The sequence below is a fragment of the Phalangium opilio genome, unplaced genomic scaffold (assembly GCF_054372755.1).
Source record: "Phalangium opilio isolate 3A_F unplaced genomic scaffold, DU_Popi_V2 ptg000042l_1, whole genome shotgun sequence".
NCBI lineage: Eukaryota > Metazoa > Arthropoda > Arachnida > Opiliones > Phalangiidae > Phalangium > Phalangium opilio.
The window spans coordinates 494314-513972 of record NW_028324166.1 but is presented as its reverse complement, the minus strand read 5'-3'; the positions used below and the strand labels follow the sequence as shown (position 1 = coordinate 513972).

Genomic DNA, 19659 nt, shown 5'->3' with positions numbered 1-19659 from the left:
AATGCAACGTAATAGCACGTATTAACTATACTGGAACTGTATTTTAAAATCTATAGTTATTGAGGGGATTTTCCAGACCAACTTTTTCAGGAAATATTTATTATTTTGAGAGGTATAGTTATCTCGTGTATCTAGCCTTGAAGGTAATGTCTAGCAGGACGAATTAGCCTTAAGGCCTGAGGCCAGTGAGCGCGGCATTGGCCTAGTTAGTTCACCTATACCATACATGGCTCTCTTGCACACAAACAAAAGAATAGGTATATCATTAGGGGCAAAAAGAAAAAAAAAACGAACCTCGGCAATTTTTCAATATTGCAAACAGTATATACACGTGCCACCAATTTGCTGCAATCGGAGTTTTCCCGGACTCAACGTAAAAATAATCATAACACCTACCTTTATTCTTAGTGATATTTCCGCCTGAAATATAATAATAGTACAGAATGGTTTGGCTATTTTAATGTTGGGTAGAATGATCCTTCTAAAATATAGTAGTTTCTTACTACTATTATGAAAATGTATGTACAATAAATCAATGCATGTTACATAACTACTGATATGAAATTAAGAAACATGAATTAATTATTCTTCATAAATATTTAGGTGGAAATCTAAAGTGCAGGAGAAAAACTTCTACAGTATAGGAGGAAACCTTCTGCAGTGTAGGAGGAAACCTTCTGCAGTGTAGGAGGAAAACTTCTACAGTGTAGGAGGAAAACTTCTACAGTGTAGGAGGAAAACTTCTACAGTGTAGGAGGAAACCTTCTGCCGTAAAGGAGGAAACTCTGCCTTATAGGAGGAGACTTTCTACAGTATAGGAGGAAACGTTCTACAGTATAAGAGAAAACCTTCTACAGTATAAGAGAAAACCTTCTACAGTATAAGAGAAAACCTTCTACAGTATAAGAGAAAACCTTCTACAGTATAAGAGAAAACCTTCTACAGTATAAGAGAAAACCTTCTACAGTATAAGAGAAAACCTTCTACAGTATGGAATAAAACCTTCTACAGTAGGAGGAAACTTTCTACAGTATAAGAGAAAACCTTCTACAGTATGGAACAAAACCTTCTACAGTAGGAGGAAACTTTCTACGGTATAGGAGGAAACCTACGGTATAGGAGGAAACCTACGGTATAGGAGGAAACTTTCTACGGTATAGGAGGAAACCTTCTACGGTATAGGAGGAGATCTTCTACGGTATAGGAGGAGATCTTCTACGGTATAGGAGGAGATCTTCTACGGTATAGGAGGAAACCTACGGTGTACGAGAAACCCCTTCTATAATATAGCAGGAAACCTAGAGTATAGAAGAAAATTTTCCATATAAGAGGGAGAAACTAGCTCACCCTTTCCTCGAATACCTATTCCACCCTGTGTACTGTCCTGGTTCCTGATAGTCTCGTAGAAATTTGAAGATGATGAGTCGGTATATTTTGGGTTGAAAGAGAGGAGAGAGAGAGAGAGAGAGAGAGAGAGTACTTATGCTCTAGTCATCCTTGCTTTGAAAATTGTTTAAATTGTATATACGGGGGGAGGGGGTGGGGGCGGAAGAAAGCTTTTCCTTATTTGGGGGGGGGATCTTGCTAGCACGTGGGCATCTGCCGGAAAAAGAGCTAGTAGGAGCAAGAGTCATTAGGGGTTTGATAGAGGAAGGTGGTGCACGAGGTGAGTCACGAGGAGGCTCACGACGACACGCGTGATTCGGGACCCAGGGGGGGGGGACACACAAGGAAGAGGGAGTGATGTAGGTACTTTGGTTTGGTTTTCGCCGCGTTTTAGCCTACTGTTGTAGGAAAGGATCACGAGCGAAAAACAAGGAGGGGATCTGATGTTTCCCTTCTAAACTACAGGATAAGGATAACACGTGGTGTGGTGGCACGCAACTTCCGCTTGCTTTTTACAAACTATTACGCCTTACCTATAAAACTGTGTATGTACTCGGATTATGTATTTACGAGTTCTAGGTTAGGCCTACACTGTTAAATTTTGTGTTTGCTCGAATTATAAGAAATTCACGGAGTAATTGATAGTAGGTACGGGGATGTCCTTTGAGTATGCCATAGTTCCATTTCACCCTTTTCCAACGATGCTAAATACTTGGCGTTACGACAATCAGGGGCCGAGTAATTAAGCAAAATAAAGAAAGATCTATGCTCAAATCTTCATCTTTAAAATTCCCTACGAGTAATTGGGACTGAGATAATACAAGGTTCGAAAGAAATAGCAATCGTGTTCAAAGTTCTCCATAGGATTAACATAGGCCTTATTTCTCTAAGAAATTTATTATCTTCCAAGTGGCTCAAAGAGTATATAAAGTAACGCATTATCTTTAAGTTTCTTTATATTTTGAAGACTTAGTAAGTTCTTCCACCCACTAAATTTAATTTAAGACCTAGAAAGTAAACTACGAGTCGATTAAAGATAAATGTTTTAATTATTGATTAAGAAAATGGTCGCTTTACGCCAGTCACGTGGTATGATTTTATTGAATAATATTATAAAATCTATAAAACTCTCAAGGTGAAAACTGGCGCCGCCTTGGGCGAATTACGCTTATATATATCCGTACGCGTCACCTCTCAAGTAGATCACCCCCCCTCCCCACTAGGAATGGGGGGGGGGTGTTTGGATGAAGGGTACTATATTTGATCGTCTTAGTCAGCATGGAGAGATTCGGCAGACGACAAAAGAAAGCCACTCTCGTACCCCTGGAGCCGGAGGAGCCCAGACTCAACTCGTGTATTCATCTTCCCGGCATAGCGTGGCCCACTTATGACGTCAACTACAGTTAGAGATAGTCGGGCGGGGGATGGGGGAGGCAGCGTGTCCCGAATACGGTGGCACCTCTCTCTCTCTCTTTCTCTTCTTACGCGTCTTATGAGTCAGCACCCATTGGCCAAGGGGGTATGCTTGGGTTGGGGGGTTCGCTCACCGCGTGTGCCGTATACACCTCCACGTGGATGGATGGTTGATGGGCTTTCGAGGGTCTGGACACTGCTCCTAAGGATGAATTATGTTTCTTACGTGAAGTTACTCAACATGATTCTAGTGTCCGGGCCCTCGATGGGGGTCCCATTGGCGTCTCGATTCTGGCGACTATAGAGAGAGTGTGTGAGAGAGAGAGAGAGATTTTCCTTTGTCTCGGAGCTAGCTTGGGTCTCCTCCGTCTGCTTGCTCTTGGAGTTCCCGTTCTTGGGTCCTCTTTGGGATGATGCTGCTACAGATTGGCGTCCCTTTCTCCTCAAAATCTTCCCCGCTGTTTTAGCCCCCCCCCCCATCTCCCGTCTGCCGATTCGCTTCGTTTCCGTGTTGGGGCTCTAATACCCCCCTAGAAGGAAGAAGGGTTTGGGGTTTTCAATTCTTTCTAATATACCCACACCTGCCATGCAGCCATCAAAATATGGTGTCCCGTGCAAAATCAGAAAAGGTAATGCTTTTAAAATACAGAAAGCCTTGAAAAATAATGTGTCCTCATATGTTATTTTGCTTGGAACGGAATAAATTTACTTGAGCCCCGATTGTCATAACCCCAAGTAATTAGGGATGGTTTGAAAGCGAAGAAATAGCAGTAGTTGGCCAGTAGACTTAGAACCACACTAATATTGGGAGCAACGTTTAAGACACCAGGTTTACAAAGTTGTTTTCTTTTCTATGGCCAAATTACGTTTGTAAGGGCGAAGATGACAATGCCATCTATTGGTGTACATTATTATATTCCCCAGTCCGGGTCTTTGTCTTTGTCTTAGTTCCCAGGTGATTAACTTAACAGCGTCTTTATTGGTCGCGGACACGAAACGATTGTTAAGACGGTGTACTGGTTGCCTTTTCATCGGAACCCCGCCATCCAAGCGTCGCGTCGCGTGCAACCCCCCTACCCCATATTGTGACGCGTAAATGTAACAGATGTTATTATATCCTTATACAACCTTGAGAACTGTTGTATTGTTTAGCAACGCCTCCTGGTGACGCCTCTAAGTTGCTATTATACACCCAGGCTATTCTTCTAAGAATTAAGAGATTAATTGACCTGGCCACAGGTTGAAGACCATTGTTATAGTCCCTCTCTCTCTCTCTCGTTCATCTTTATCACCACCACAAACAAGTTAAAAGAGACACGGTGTCTTTAACTCATAGATATGTTAAAGAGGATATGAAATGACACGTTGATATTTTTAACTGATTTCAGTTGATAAAATACCTTATAATACTTTAAAGACGTGTTGTGTAGCAGACGCTTTTCAAAAGGGGGGGGGGGACACGGAATTATCGTCTGCTTAATATAGCTTCCGGAGGGTATGTGGACAACAAAGACATTAGAGTGGGCTTCAATGTTACCAGTCCACCAAAGTCGTTTCAAACGTCTTTGAGTCGACATACAACAACAAGGAAGGAAGGAAACAAGGTGGTGGTCAAACACCAGATTCTATTTTGACCCCCGACCTTTAGAGGGTCTCACTCACCTGTTGAAGCGAGGTAGTCAGGGATTTAAGGTAAAAGTCAGGCAATTTTTATAAATTTAAATGAGAAAAATTGCATTAATTGGAATTCATGAATTTAGAAGCATTGTTTTGCTTAGTGTAATTAGTATAATGAATTCATCCGCTGATGTTAAGTATGATTTGTTGAAAAAAGGACTGTTTCAATAAAAGCAGCAACAGGTCGGTGGGTTATTGATCGGTGCTAATAAAACTATGGGGGGTTATACCCCCCTCCCTCCCGGAACGCCCTAGCTGCCCTGACAATTTTTCACCCCTGATTGCACCATCACCACGTGTTGTCTCCTCACACTTTGACTTTTTGCACACCCCCTCCCTGGCTTCCTTCCTCGCTCACCATAGGGGGGAAGGCTCCCCTCCCCCGGGGGGCATTCCCCCCAAGCTCTTTTCTTATGAATCTAATTAAGACGCCGTTTATCGCGGGCCTAACCTTAGTAGGAAAAAAGAAAGAAAATCCCCGGTGAAAGCAGAGAAGAGGTTACGGGAAAAGTGTCAGGGGCTAGCCCCCCCCCCGTTTTTATTGCCTTATTACAATTAAGAGTCTAGGAAGAAGCGACGTTGCCAAAAAAAAAGGAATTACAATGGGTTTCGGTAAAAAAAATTACTTCTGTTTCCGGAAATTTGGTGTGCCGTTTGTGTCAGAAGTAAATAACCAGAAGTTATGGGTTGAGTTATGGAGTTATTATATAACGGGTCAATGACCTGGTTAGAAAGTTTCCGACCCCTTTAACACCCAAATTCAAAAGCATTCGCATTCGTAAGATCAAGGTGCAGTTTCAGTGCAAAAACATCAAATTTATTAGAAATCTTACTTTGAATTTAAGTCGCGAGATTTAAATTAATTGTTCACATGTTTCACAAAATTTCATTTTCAAAAGATTACAGTTTTAAAATTAGTTCCCAAATGTGTCACACAAGTTCAGTAGTTCACAAATGTCACCAAATATCCTTTAGATACCGCGACATTATTACCCGTCACATACGTATTCAAACTTTTCAAAAATAGGATAACCACAGTTTAAAATCCCTGTTAACACATGGTTCACAACTGTTCACAATTGTCACAAATTAAAAATCCCGTAATTGGTCCAAATCTAACACTTAAAACTCGGAACATTTATTATGGTTCAGAAATTCAGATAATGTCACAGATAACAACTGAAGACAAATGTCACCGATTTGTATTATTTTGAAAGTGTCACAACCGGTCACAACTCACAGACACAATGCCACTGACACCACGCGATTAGTCACGCGTTTTGTAAGGCTTAGAAAATGCAGAAAACCAAAGCAAAAGTGAATCATTGCCGGAATTCCAAGGAAAAATCGAAAAGGCGCCAAATATATGGAAACCCCGTTTCCATCTAGTGGCGATAAATGGAAACTTTAAATCAATTTCTCACCTCGTAACCCCTTTCGAGTTTAGAGGGCGAACGGATGTGTGACAAAACTAAGCGATCACAAACCAATATTTCAAATTATTTATTATATGTTAAATCAGCTTGAAAATTGATGAAATTTACGTAAAATAATTTATTACTTATACAATTAAGAATTAATAATTAGTTTTAAGTAATGTAATCGTGTTTATAATATAAAAATTCATGAAATATTTATCGGTTGGTCTTTTATTTACAGGTAGACATGGCGGCCTTCATAGTAAGCGGTAGTAGACGGTTGGCGAGAGTAATTCCATCGGTACGGTGTATCAAGGGCAGACAGAATGTAAGTAAGGTAATTACAACATCATTTATACCTCCGCCTTATATTTAATATATAATTACCACCCACAACGCGCTAAGTTACCCTAAAAACAATACCATACTTTGAGGGTGCCCTTGTTATTCGCTAAGCCTTGGTCGTTGATAAAAGTTAACGCTACCGGTTAGCGTGGATTATTTCGAAATGTAGACGTAATTTAACTAGCCTAACTCGTAATTAGGGTCAAATATGTTGTGTTTCAACATAATTTAATGCCAATTTCCTTCTCAATAACCGGTTTAGGCCTAAAAACGCGCTTTTTGTAGGTGTCGCGATGATGGGTCATAAAATTGGGTTGGGTTTTTCAAATATATCTGGGATCATACAATATTGATTGCTTTGCGATGGTGTGTGATCGTACATGTGGTATGGTTTTTAAAAGGTGTAGGCTACATTTAAACAAACATCTGCTTTTGTTAACATTTAAATTGTTTGCCTCGTGTACAAAATTGTTTAAAATTATGGTACAGTGTTAGGAATGATCACTAAAACTAGGTCAACGTTATGTGGGATGTTAATTTGTGAAAACGGGGATTATTGCAATGTTTTTGTTTACTAAGCTGTTATTTTTAAATGTCGCTACCTGTAATTGGCTTTTAGTTATAATATACATGTAGGCTGGAAGTTCTATGACCTTTTGACCTCCCCCATGGAGTGTTTTAATTAAGAAATTGAAACACAATACTTATTTAATTAAAGATATAATAGTCAGGGAATTTTAATTGAAATAATTAGTGACAATTAGCGTAAATGTCATAAAATTTAATTTTTTAATGAGTCATCAATAAAGAAAACCATTGTTACGACACCTATATCAACTTCTTTAAAAAAAATTAACCCTTCCGATAATTTATTGCTTCTAAGCCTTGGCTCACCAAAGTTTCCCCTAAATAGTAAATCAATTTTTAATTAAAGATGCTCCAAAAATTAGGAGAGCCTGGTGTCTTATACATTTTCAAGCAAGCTTAGTGTGAAAAATTATTTGTTGGGGGTTGTTTAAGGCCCCCTTTCCCCCCCTCCCCCAACCTCTTCTGGTTTTGGCGGTGCCTTGATTAGGGGTCGAGTTTGGGGTCATCTTTGGTCATCAGTCCCAATCAAGGTGGTGATCGCAATTTTTAAGTTTTCTCTTTATGGGGGTAAAAAGGCAAGGCCCGCTTTCTCTTAGCTGCCAAGAATCTCTGTAGTATTTTTCTCCTGCCAAGACCCAAATTTGCGTAAAACTTATAGGACTACGCGTTGGGTACTTTTAGTTAAGGGTGTTAAAAGCTCCAGCTCCGCTTCTCGCCTTGGAGAGCTCTAATCGAGCGTTAACATCAAGAAGGGGAACGTCCAGGGGTTGCGAGCGGTGTCCCCCCACCCCCTCTCTCTATGGTCAAGGAGGATTTAAAATTGGAGGAGAAGAAAATCTGGGATATTAGATGTTTTAAGAGGGGTTCGAAGGGAGAGGGAAATTGGGGAAGCCTTATCGGCGTGCCATGCGCAGTAGCCAGTAGGACCGTCTACGTGATGGGAGGGGGTAGAGGATGCAAAATCTGAGAGAAATAGGCGCCCTAACTGTGGTAATGCTTAGGTCCGGTGGGACGCAAAAAAGGGGAGGAATTATTGGAATACGACTTCAATTTGTCCTTGAAAGGGGGAAAAATAAGCTAGAGGGCGCGCGTTTTAGACTCCCGCTAAAATTACCGCCTGCCGCAGGCGCGTCGGGAAAGGCTCCTGCTGCTCATCCCTCTTGAAACATATAGTATCCCTGGACAGATCAGAAAAAATCAGGGAATTTTAAAATGGGCCAAATAGGTCAGGGAATTTTATTTTATCCGGGAATTTGCTTGGGTTTACTAAATGTTGAATGTTCCAATATATCGTTGGTTAAAAGATAATGGTCCAAATTAAGAGTTGACAATCAACCTTTGACCTAAAACTAATTTGGGATAGTTAAAGTAAGGAAATACAGGAAATAGAGGCAACCGTTTCATCTCCTTTTATTTTGAATCCTCCTTGGTTACCGTCCTTCTTTCTGTTGCTTTGGTTTCCCCCTGGCTGTTTTGTCGCGTCTGTTGTGATCACCCCCTCTCTCTATCCCCCCACCCCGAAAATAGCGCCCCCTCTTGGGGTAGGGGGGCGAAATTTAAAACCGAGAGAGAGTGTTGCTATCTAAAAGTATATCTCTTTCTATGACATGATTAATTAAGATGATAATTTTCTCATTTCAAGTTAATTACTCTCGGATTAAGGCAAACCGGGAAGGGGGGGGTGTTGTGAGGTGTTGGAAAGGTATAGGGGGGCTGTACCCCCCTTCTCCCCCAGTCTGCCGGTGACACTATTGACTTCGCTATTAATGAAAACTCTAGCTAAGACTATCTTCATTGATTAGTTTGTTTTGGACATCCACACCGGGACCAGGTTCTATCTTTTAAAAATAGCCCCCCCCCACGACTCTCTTAGTTTTAGCTCTTCTTAAATTTTAAGGGAAAGGCTCCGCCCACTCTTACTTACCCTACTCGTAACCCCTCCCTCTTTAAAGGGAAAATGTAGTAACTCAATTTATTTCAAAGATTTACAAAACCGAGTAAAATCCCTAATTTGTTGGTCAAAAATGAGTGGACAGGTCAATGACCTTGAGAAGAAGTCCGTTTATTTCAAAGATATTCAAAACCGAATAGAGTAGAATTAAGTTTAGAAATGTTTGGGTAAAAGTTATTTTTTATGAAGTCCCTAATTTGTTTTGGTCAGAAATGAGTGGACAGGTCAATGGCCTTGAGCAGAGGTGTCAAGGGTCAGGGAAGATCTGATCCGGAAATCTCCGGGAATTTGAAAAGGGACTTTAAAGGTTAAGGGAATTTTAACAGTTTCAGGGAATTTATTTTAGTCGGGAAAATTGGAGCGTTGGATGTTATAATAAATAAGTGGTTAAAGTTTAATTATTTAAAACGCAATAATATTCTTAATTTAATTATTCCCTAATAACATTTAGGACTAGCTTTTGATATCCTAAAAATAATCAGGGAAAATCGCGTCAAATAGTCAGGGAAATCCCGGAAAAAATAAGGGACTATGAACCTGAAAAATTTGTCAGTACCCTGTAAATGTAAACGCCAAAGTATGGTGACAAATTGACGAAATTTTGGAAAATTTCTAAAATCATTTAAAAGACCTTATTTTGGAGTTACGATGTTTTGTACTTTAAAAATATAATCGTAAATATCCTGAGTTTAGTCAGTGTCGGGTGCATGGGTGTCTTCCCGCGGAAAACCTACTTTTAACAGAAAAGTTTGCGACTTTCCAAAAGGATTTGAAATTGAAATTAGCAACACTCTCCCCCCCCCCCCTTATGTCCGCCATAATGAAGTTTAGGGTCAAGGGTGAGGGGGGGCTGAGATTTAAATATCAGTTCTCTTATTAGTTGAAATAGTTCTGCCTCATTTTACACAATTAGTTTTGAAAAGTATCCCCGAAATATATTTTAAAATATTTGGAAAAATATATTGAGTGGTACGTTTAATAGGGTGGAACCGAGGGAACTGGGTATTAACGCGTAATAAGCCTACTGGGTAATATAGGCTTAATACGTATTTCTTTATTACCTGGGAGAGCGCGAATAACCGGGGGGGGGCCGTGTCCTTCTCGACATTTTGGAAACTTTTCATAATCGTATTTCGAACTTGCTTGCTAATGCTAACTTGGATTTTAATTGGAATTCAATCGAGGGGTTAACCACTCCAGCATTGACCCGAATAGCTTGAGTTAGAATTGGTTCGTATAAACCTGGAGATCCTGGAAATGTCACGGAAGTAAACTAGGGGAAAACTCGGAAGTTTTAAATTTTTTGGTAAAATTTAGGGAAAACTCGAGGCAATTTTGAAATTTTAGTATAATTCAGGGAAAACTCAAGGAAATTTATAATTTTTTGTGAAATTCAGGGAACTCTCGGGGAAATTTTGAATTTTTTTGTGAAATTCAGGGAAAACTCGGGGAAATTTTGAATTTTTTTGTAAATTTCAGGGAAAACTCGGGAAAATTTGGAATTTTTAGGAAAATTTCAGGGAAAACTCGGGGTAATTTATAACGGGGTTTCCGCGGGTCATGTACAGTGACTAACCCCTCGGAAATAGTCAAATTTACTCTTTTAAATTCAAATATTGTATAATGATAAACAAATAAATTCGCCCGTTGAATTAGAGCCAATAGGGTTAGTACAGGGAAGTAGTAACGTGTGAGGGTCATTGCTTTTAACATCCCCGCCTTCCATTCCATTGGCTTTAATTCAACGAACGTTAATTTATCATGGAATTTCTATTTTTCGAAAATTCCTAATCGGAAACCTAATTAATTTTTGTTTTTAATTTCCCTTAATTAATACGCGTTTATTTTAATTTCGCCGCAGGGTGTCATTCGGATGCAACATAACTGTTTGGGTAAGTTTATACTTTAACTTATTTAGAGTTAATTAATTAATTTTAAAAGGCGATTAATTTAAAAGGCGATTAACTATTAATTACAGCGTCTAATTTGTCAGATGATAGGATACAAACACCGTCTCGGTGAGTTAAACAAACTTCTTTAAGTGTTAATTACTTTATGGGCCTTAAGTTTAAGTAAAGTTTAGGCGGATTAATACGCAACGTAAAAACCCCATAGAGGTAATTTACTGTTTTTGTAACGGAACCTTATAGCTAGCTTAATAGTTGGTTTTAAAGTTACATTGGGACGGAATTTCTGTGGTACTTGAAATGTTTTAGGCCTAAAAAAAACAGCCAAAATTTATAAGATACGATGCCATCAAGAAGTGATATCTAGTTTATTAGGGAGAAGGTATAAGATGCCTTAGTATTCGCGCGCGGTGCACCATAGTCCCTGCAGCCCTCCCCCCCTTTCAAAATACAAGAGGGGACGTAAAAGGAGGCCCGGGCTATTTCGCCTCTCTCTCCTCAGTCGAGAGTATTTTTCGTACTCATTCGCGTCGCGCTGACGTGAGGAGTTTTCAAGAACCAATGAGATGCTGCTGCTGGTTGTAATTTGGAGGCGGGGGGCGGGGATTAACTCCGGGGTACCTACTATTCGTTTGGTCTGGAGATAAAGAGCTAGATATATAAATGTGCAGGCGAATTTATTATACCTTCTTCCTAATAAACCATAGATATCTATCGCTTCTTGATAGCAAACGTAAAACCACGGTAGAGGTGTTTTTGTAACGGAACCTTATAGCTAGCTTAATAGTTGGTTTTCAAGTTACTTATTTCCAATTTAAAAGAAATAACAGTCGGAATTTAGGCCTATTTCGAGAAATGCTTTGACCTTTGACCTAGAAAAACGTCGTAATGGTGGCTAAGAGTTGAATGACTCATTGTTAAAATTTATAAGATACGAAACCCATCCGATCTCCTAACTTTTCAAAATGCATCCACACGAGAAAAGCAATGATTTTAGATGAGCAACCCCCAAAGCTCTCAAGTTAAAAATGTAAGGAATTTCGCCCCGGTTTCCTTTCTGGGCAAAATCAATTGGGGGTATGGGGTATGGGGGTTATAGGGTTCGCAGCCGGACCAACTAATCACAATTGGAATTCCAACAGACCCAAAGAAAAGCCAACTGGAGCTTTACTCGCCCCGATTTTAAGTTTACAACCTTTTCACGCGTTTTATAGGTACAACTACAAATTGGGTCCCCCCGGGGGAGGGAGGGTAGAAACGATGTGTAATTTTGTGTGTGGGGGGGGGGGTTCTATGGGAAATTATCAGTTTTGAGTCGAAAATGTTCTATGATATCTTTGCAAGACATGACATCTAACGTAAGAAACTTAAGGACAAGTGCTAATTAATTTTGAAGGGGTCATCCCTAAAACACTCCAATGTTCGTAACTAGTGTGAGGGGTTGTCCATTATGACAAATTGCCATAGAACATTTTCGACTCAAAAATGATTTCCCATAGAACTAACCAACCATCCATTTATTTTAATATTACACAAATTAAACAGGGTTCGTACACGACCTGGAAAACCTGGAAAAGTCAGGGAAATTGAAAATGGGCCTAAAAGGTCAGGGAAAAGTCAGGGAAATTGAAAATGGGCCTAAAAAGTCAGGGAAAAATATATTGGTGGGAAATTGATAGTCTAGATAATAGTATAAGGGTGACCAAAAAGTGTTGTCTGAGACTTGAGCAGAACCCCAAATTCGCGGAGCTCGCTTCGCTCGCTCTGGTTATTTATGATTTACTTATGGTTAATTTTAAACGAATTAATTGGCTTATCTTTATAACAATGACAACTCGTGCAAAAATGATTCGAGTGAATTTAGATTGGTTTTCATATATTTACGCCTTGTAAGTTATTGCATATGGTCAGGGAAATTTGTGGAATTTAGTCAGGGAAAACCTGGAAAAGTCAGGGAATTTCATTCCAAAAATTTTGTACGAACCCTGTTAAACCTTATTCAATCACGATACACCAGGGATAGATTTAATTTTAGAAGTAGGAATGGAGAACGGAACAGTTTGTATTTACTTCAGTCCGACTCATAGACCACCCAGTACAGAGCCCCTCTTACGTTGCTGACGGGGACGGCCAGAGAAATACGTAATTCCTTTTTACCTCTGTCGCTATGACCCTCCCGCCTCTTCTTTCATACCCCCCCCCCCAGTCCCGGGGACTTTGACGCGCGCCCATATATTACTCTGTTCTCCATTCCTACTTCTAAAATTAAATCTATCCGTGCAATTATAAGTCAATATTTATCCGATTGACTCTCGATTATTTGCGGTTGCAACAGAATTTGTGTAAAATTGGAAGATTGCAAATATTTTTGAAATGACTTCAAAATTGTCGAGCGATTCGTGAATCGTGGGAAGGGAAATTAGTGATTATTGATGTTCTTGCCAAATGTTTGGACAGCATTCTAAACGTGTTTCTTGGAAATACCCCCCTACCCCCAATCCCCAGAAGCGAATGGTGGTGGGGGGGGGCGAATCGTGTAGTGTCCCTCTCCCCCAATTAAAATGAAATGAAATTTGCGGATGAGCGATCTATTGATTTCAAATTCAACACGGCCACCCTCGCCCGTATTAAAAGTTTCCTTTTCGGTTTTCAACTTCAAGAAGGAAGCCAAGGCATTCCACTCCGCCCCCTTCTAAGGAAAATGATAGAATCACCACCGCGGAATCCCCCTCACACCCCTCTCCCCCACCACGTGACCCCCAGGGGGAGCGCCCTCTCGTGATTATCGGAATCGAATAAATAGGAATTGAAAACTCGGGAACGGGGGGGGGGAAATAGAGAGATGGAGAGAAAGTGAACTAAGTTTCAAAAGCAAGCTGCAGTCTGTGTTGACATTTTTCTACCAACCTCAAGGTGCGACTCGTTTTAGCCTCGCCTCGAATTTCAACCACCGCGATAGGAAACTAATGTAATTAAGTTTGTTGTGGATGAAGTTGTAATTTTGATTCTGTAATACTTCAATTGCTTTTATGATCGTGTTAGATTGAAAATATCGTCAAAATCATTTAAAACACCTAAATATTGATAATATTGCGCAAATTTTACCTAAATTATAGGCCAAAGTTGTCTCTTGATTTTGAATTTAAAAAGGAAATTTGCCTTAAGGATCTTAAACCAATTAGAGACCTCGACACCACGTTAGCTTACAGCTTACAGCAGACAGCTCGCGCTTGTTATTGCTGATAGCACTGCTGATAGAGTATAGCGCTGTAATTGGTTAGAGGTCCTTAATATAAAAATAAGTAGGCTTCTTTTCCAAAATTTGACGTTAGGTTTAGGATTTCAAACACTTTTTGACTTTTGATGAAGTTTTCTTTAGTGTGTGTCTGTGTGGCATTAAATATGGTTTGAGGAGGAGACCAGCTTGTTTAAATAGGAAGTTCGGAACGAAAGCATTTAAAAGATGTTTTGGGGTTTTGAAAAGCTTGGGGGGGGGGTTGTCTAAAATGTGAAAACTATTCAACTTTCGGGGGCAATGAAGGAATTCGAACCTCCATCCATTCCCCCCACCCCTTTCCAATAAACTACTTGGATCCTTTACTTTTACTCTCAAATAATCACCCCCCCCAACCCCGATAACAGAAATCAATTAACACGAAATATATTGCCGTAATTTTAAAATGGTACGATTCAAAGTTTGGGAAATATTTACACCATGGATATGTATGAATTGTCTTGTGAAACGTAGTATTCGTTGGTATTTATACATATCAGGGATAGATTTAATTTTAGAAGTAGGAATGGAGAACATAGTAATGTGGGCGCGCGTCAAAGTCCCGGACCCCCTTCCACGGGACAGATGGGGGGGGTATGAAAGAAGAGGCCTGAGGGTCATAGCGACAGAGGTAATAAAAAGGAATTACGTATTTTTCGCCGTCCCCGTCAGCAACGTCATCAAAACGTATAGTTTAAGCGAGCCAATAAGATAATTTAAACTTTTCGTTACGTGTCAGAGGGAGGGGCTCTATACTGGGTGGTCTATGAGTCGGACTGAAGTAAATGCTAACCGTTCCGTTAAAATACGAATTTTCTAGGTCATTTTTTAACTTAAGTGTTAAAATGAAGGTTTTGATTGTAATAGACCTTTCAATGATAACTTCGATGGGTTAATACACTTTCGATATTTTACCCCTATTTTGAAGGGGGCAGTTCATTTTAAGACAACTTTAGTCCGGCGATTTTCCCCGAGTGTTATTTTAGATTTGTATTTGAGGTTTTTGAAGAACGGGGGGGGGGAAGCAGAGAGGTTTACCAAGAAGTCCTCCCCCCCCCCCCAATTCCGTTTGAAACGTTGAATGCGCGTAATTAGTTCCCTAATGTATTTCCTTTCTCGAATTTGAAAGAAAGAATCGTGGGATAAATTTTTTGACAAATTCCATGATGTGCTTGGTGTGCATGGTCCATCTTTTTGGGGATTTTATAGAAATTGCCGCGTTTTTAAAATGTTTAGCTTAGGACTGATCCATTCATTGGAAAAATACCCCGGTTTTTTTCCGCTTAGCCTTTGAAACGAAAGTTTCTTTAGTCAATTAAGAAGTTTGCGAAGTTTGAATTCTAAAGCGGTCCTTATCATTGATTTTTCAAATAATTTCAATTTCACAGTTTTTGCTATTAAAAGAACTTTATTCTTGGTAGGCTTAACACTTAATTTTTAATTGTCTTGGAAATCATTTAACAATGGGCGTGTCGTGTGTTACTTACGATAATCATTACTGCATTACGTTAATTACCCCAAAGTAATTAGTTCATTGCGTTTTAAAATTGATTAGTTCGAAGAGGGATCGAAAATTGTTGAGCGTTGAACATTCGAAGGATTTAGTTTGTTTTAAAGCTGGCATCTACACATCTAGGATTCACTGTAAGTTCAGTTCGGTTCAGTTCAGCTAGTTTTCAAGGTGTACTTATCAGGGCCGGAAATATTATAAGAAAAAATTCTTATAAGACATGTGTCCAGTGACCCCTCCTTTGACTGGAAAATTTATAGGACATTGTCCATTGGAGTACTATGCAAAAATAGTGTCGCGTCTTCATGGTCAAGCTATCAAAACTTATTGGTCAAAATTTCCAGTGACCCCTTTAGTTTTTAAAAAAATTATGGAACATTTTAAAATTTTATTGGACAATGTCCAGTGTCCTGTGCTTATTTCCGGCCCTGGTACGCTGGTACTTATTGGGCAACGCGTTTAAATCACGCGCAAACTTCGATGTAATTGTAGGCAATGAACTTCACGACATTAAAGTTCCTCAACTGGCAGAATCGTTGAGCGAAGGTGATATAAGATGGGAGAAAGGTCAGCAAAAACGGTTCTATTTTAGTTACCAGGGTTGTCGCGGGGGTCAAGGTGTAAATTTAACAGCGAGTGTGTCCTACAGCCGTTGGTGATAGCGTCAGTGTAGATGAAGTAGTGGCCGAGGTAGAAACGGACAAGACCTCTGTCCCCATTATGTCCCCAGTCGCGGGCGTCATCGAGGAGTTGTTAGTGGAAGACGGTGCCACTGTTCAACCTGGGAAAGTCATTCTGAGAGTCAGAGCCGGAGGTAAAATTGATTCTCATTTTGACCTCAGCCTGTTAAATCAGGTTGACAAAACTTTTAGCTGGTGGAGGCGCCAAAGCCGCCGCCCCCAAAGAAGCGGCACCAGCGGCAGCTCCCGAAGCGGTGGCTCCTCCGGCATCGGCTCCCATCCCCTCGACTCCTCCCCCTGCCCCGCCTGTCCCTAAGGCACCCATCAGCGTTACGCCCACCGCGGCCGTTAAACCCGCCCCCGTCTCCGCCCCAGGAGGTGGAGCACCGGGAAGTACCATCAGTGGTACCAGGACGGAACAAAGGGTCAAGATGAATAGAATGAGGTTAAGAATCGCCCAGCGTTTGAAAGATGCTCAAAATACTTACGCCATGTTGACCACGTTTAACGAAATTGATATGACGTAAGTACAATGTACTTGTACCTTTCTTTTCGGGTGGGGAAATATTGAAAGGGCAAGTTCTTGTGTCTCAGGAATATAATGGATATGAGGAATCGTCACAAAGACGCTTTCTTGAAGAAACACAATGTCAAGTTGGGTTTCATGTCGGCCTTTGTGAAAGCGGCCGCCTTCGCTCTTCAGGATCAACCAGTGGTCAACGCCGTCATTGACGAGGGAGAGATTGTCTACAGGGATTACGTCGACATCAGCGTGGCCGTTTCCACCCCCAAGGGATTGGTCGTACCCGTACTTAGAAACTGCGAACATTTAAATTATGCCGGCATCGAGAAGGCCATCAATGACATCGGAGAAAAAGTAAGTTCCTTTCATTCATTTCATACGTCGGGGTTGGACAAAGTTGGGGGTCAAAAGGTCAGGGAAGGTTAGTCATAGGTTAAAAAAGGTCAGAATGGTCAGGCGGTTTTAAAAATAGGTCAGAATGGTCGGGACGTTTTAAAAATAGGTCGGAACGGTCGGGGCGGTTTAAAAACAGATCGGAACGGTCGGGCGGTTTAAAAATAGATCGGAACGGTCGGGGCGGTTTAAAAATAGGTCGGAACGGTCGGGGCGGTTTAAAAGTAAGTCGGAACGGTCGGGGCGGTTTAAAAATAAGTCGGAACGGTCGGGGCGGTTTAAAAATAAGTCGGAAGGGTCGGGGCGGTTTAAAAATAGGTTAGAACGGTTGGGACGGTTTAAAAATAGGTTAGAACGGTTGGGACGGTTTAAAAATAGGTCGGAACGGTCGGGGCGGTTTAAAAATAGGTCGGAACGGTCGGGGCGGTTTAAAACTGGGTCAACGTGGTCGGGGCGGTTTAAAACTAGGTCAACGTGGTCGGGACGGTTTAAAATTAGGTCAACGTGGTCGGGACGGTTTAAAATTAGGTCAACGTGGTCGGGACGGTTTAAAACTAGGCCAGAATGGTCTTTAAGTACGCCAAGTTCCAACTTGCGCGTGACCGCCTCTTGTCTTTGTTACTTAAGGCCAGAAAAGGGGCCTTGGCTATTGAAGACATGGACGGAGGCACTTTCACGATAAGTAACGGTGGCGTCTTTGGTTCTCTCTTTGGAACGCCCATAATAAACCCGCCGCAGTCGGCCATCTTGGGAATGCACGGCATTTTCGAGAGACCAATCGCCATCAAAGGAAAGGTAATTAACAATTAACAGTTCTTCGCGTAATTAACGCCATAACAATTGAATTAAGTTTGAGTGCTTAAACGCCATCACAACCTTTGACATTTCAGGTTGAAGTTCGACCAATGATGTACGTCTGCTTAACGTACGACCATCGTTTAGTTGATGGACGCGAAGCCGTTACTTTCCTGCGAAAAATTAAGTCAGCTGTTGAAGATCCCGTTGTCTTGCTTCTAGATGTCTGAGATGGATTTTAGGAATTATCAAATTAACGCCCCCCCACCCCCTCCCCCTCTCACTTCTTCTCCCCCCAACAAACAAACAAATAAATAAATAAACATTTTCATCTGCAATTTATTAGAAACAAACTAAAGGAAACGGAGAAAACGTTGCAGTCATTTGGTAAGAAATTAATGAACCCACAATTGAAATAATTACGTAATATTGAGATCTATGGGGAATTTAGTTTTGACTGTTATTAGGTCGAAAATAGGCTTAATTATTTGGTCAAAAGTAGACTGATTTATTTGGCCATTAATAGGCCAAAAATAGGCTTTGTTATTAGGTCAAAAATAGGCTTATTATTTAACCATTAATAGGCCAAAAATAGGCTTGATTATTAGGCCAAAAATAGGTTTAATTATTAGGCCAAAATAGGTCAAAAATAGGCTTACTTATTTGGCCATTAATAGGCCAAAAATAGGCTTATTTATTTGGCCATTAATAGGCCAAAAATAGGCTTCATTATTAGGTCAAAAATAGGCTTATTATTTGGCCATTATTAGGCCAAAAATAGGCTTGATTATTAGGCCAAAAATAGGTTTAATTATTAGGCCAAAAGTAGGCTTGATTATTAGGCCAAAAATAGGTTTAATTATTAGGCCAAAAGTAGGCTTGATTATTAGGCCAAAAATAGGTTTAATTATTAGGCCAAAAGTAGGCTTGATTATTAGGCCAAAAATAGGTTTAATTATTAGGCCAAAAGTAGGCTTGAATATTAGACCAAAAATTGGTCTACTTGTTGAAGCAAAAATGCCCAAATTATTTATTAGGCCAAAAAAACGGAGCAGTCAAATTAAATAGACGAAATGTCTATTTTTTGTTCTTTGCAGATTTGCAAAGAAGTCGTTATTATTATTTTTTCAGAAATTTAAAATTTGTTAAAATAGTTGTAATAGTCACTACTTTCCTTAATTCCTTTTGTCTTTCTTCCTTATTTCCTTAATTAGTTTGCCAAGCATTTAATGAAATAAATTAATTAATTATTGACGGTAAAATTAAATTTAACTCAGAAACTGTTAGAAATTGGTTAAAACTTCGGAAAACAAAGAAAAAAATAATTAAAAAGTTAAATATGTGGGATTAATATAATATAACTTAATTTAGATTAGTTTCAATTACTTAAATCTAATTTAAAGGGGTAGTCGCGCAATCAGAATTACGCGACTAACCCTTCAATGGTCCCTCAAGGTCATGATGACACGGTATGTATTAATTACGCGACTACCCCTTCAATTTGACCCCTCAAGGTCATGATGACACGGTATGTATTTGCGACTACCCCTTCAATGGTCCCTCAAGGTCATGATGACACGGTGTGTATTTGCGACTACCCCTTCAATTTGACCCCTCAAGGTCATGATGACACGGTATGTATTTGCGACTACCCCTTCAATTTGACCCCTCAAGGTCATGATGACACGGTATGTATTTGCGACTACCCCTTCAATTTGACCCCTCAAGGTCATGATGACACGGTATGCATTAATTACGCGACTATCCCTTCAATTTGACCCCTCAAGGTCATGATGACA

At 40.2% G+C, this 19659-nt stretch overlaps 1 protein-coding gene across 1 annotated transcript; it reads left to right on the top strand.

The window, feature by feature from the left end:
• The first annotated feature begins 6001 nt into the window (after positions 1-6001).
• LOC149678018 (dihydrolipoyllysine-residue succinyltransferase component of 2-oxoglutarate dehydrogenase complex, mitochondrial) lies at positions 6002-19207 on the top strand. The gene is made up of 12 exons (XM_089836041.1): positions 6002-6020; positions 6136-6222; positions 10640-10670; positions 10757-10796; positions 15515-15603; positions 15962-16036; positions 16119-16283; positions 16342-16672; positions 16744-17026; positions 17693-17860; positions 17956-18247; positions 18958-19207. Exons 2-11 carry the CDS (start codon positions 6142-6144, stop codon positions 18088-18090), a joined length of 1398 nt encoding a protein of 465 aa, XP_089692167.1. The 5' UTR covers positions 6002-6020; positions 6136-6141; the 3' UTR covers positions 18091-18247; positions 18958-19207.
• Positions 19208-19659: the final 452 nt, after the last annotated feature.

Excerpts from the sequence above, each read along its gene's own strand:
- LOC149678018 (XM_089836041.1), top strand. The coding sequence starts at position 6,142 with ATGGCGGCCTTCATAGTAAGCGGTAGTAGACGGTTGGCGAGAGTAATT. Across the intron at positions 6,223-10,639 it reads GTATCAAGGGCAGACAGAAT|GGTGTCATTCGGATGCAACA; the intron begins GTAAGTAAGGTA and ends ATTTCGCCGCAG. Across the intron at positions 10,797-15,514 it reads AGGATACAAACACCGTCTCG|TTCGAAGAGGGATCGAAAAT; the intron begins GTGAGTTAAACA and ends AAAATTGATTAG.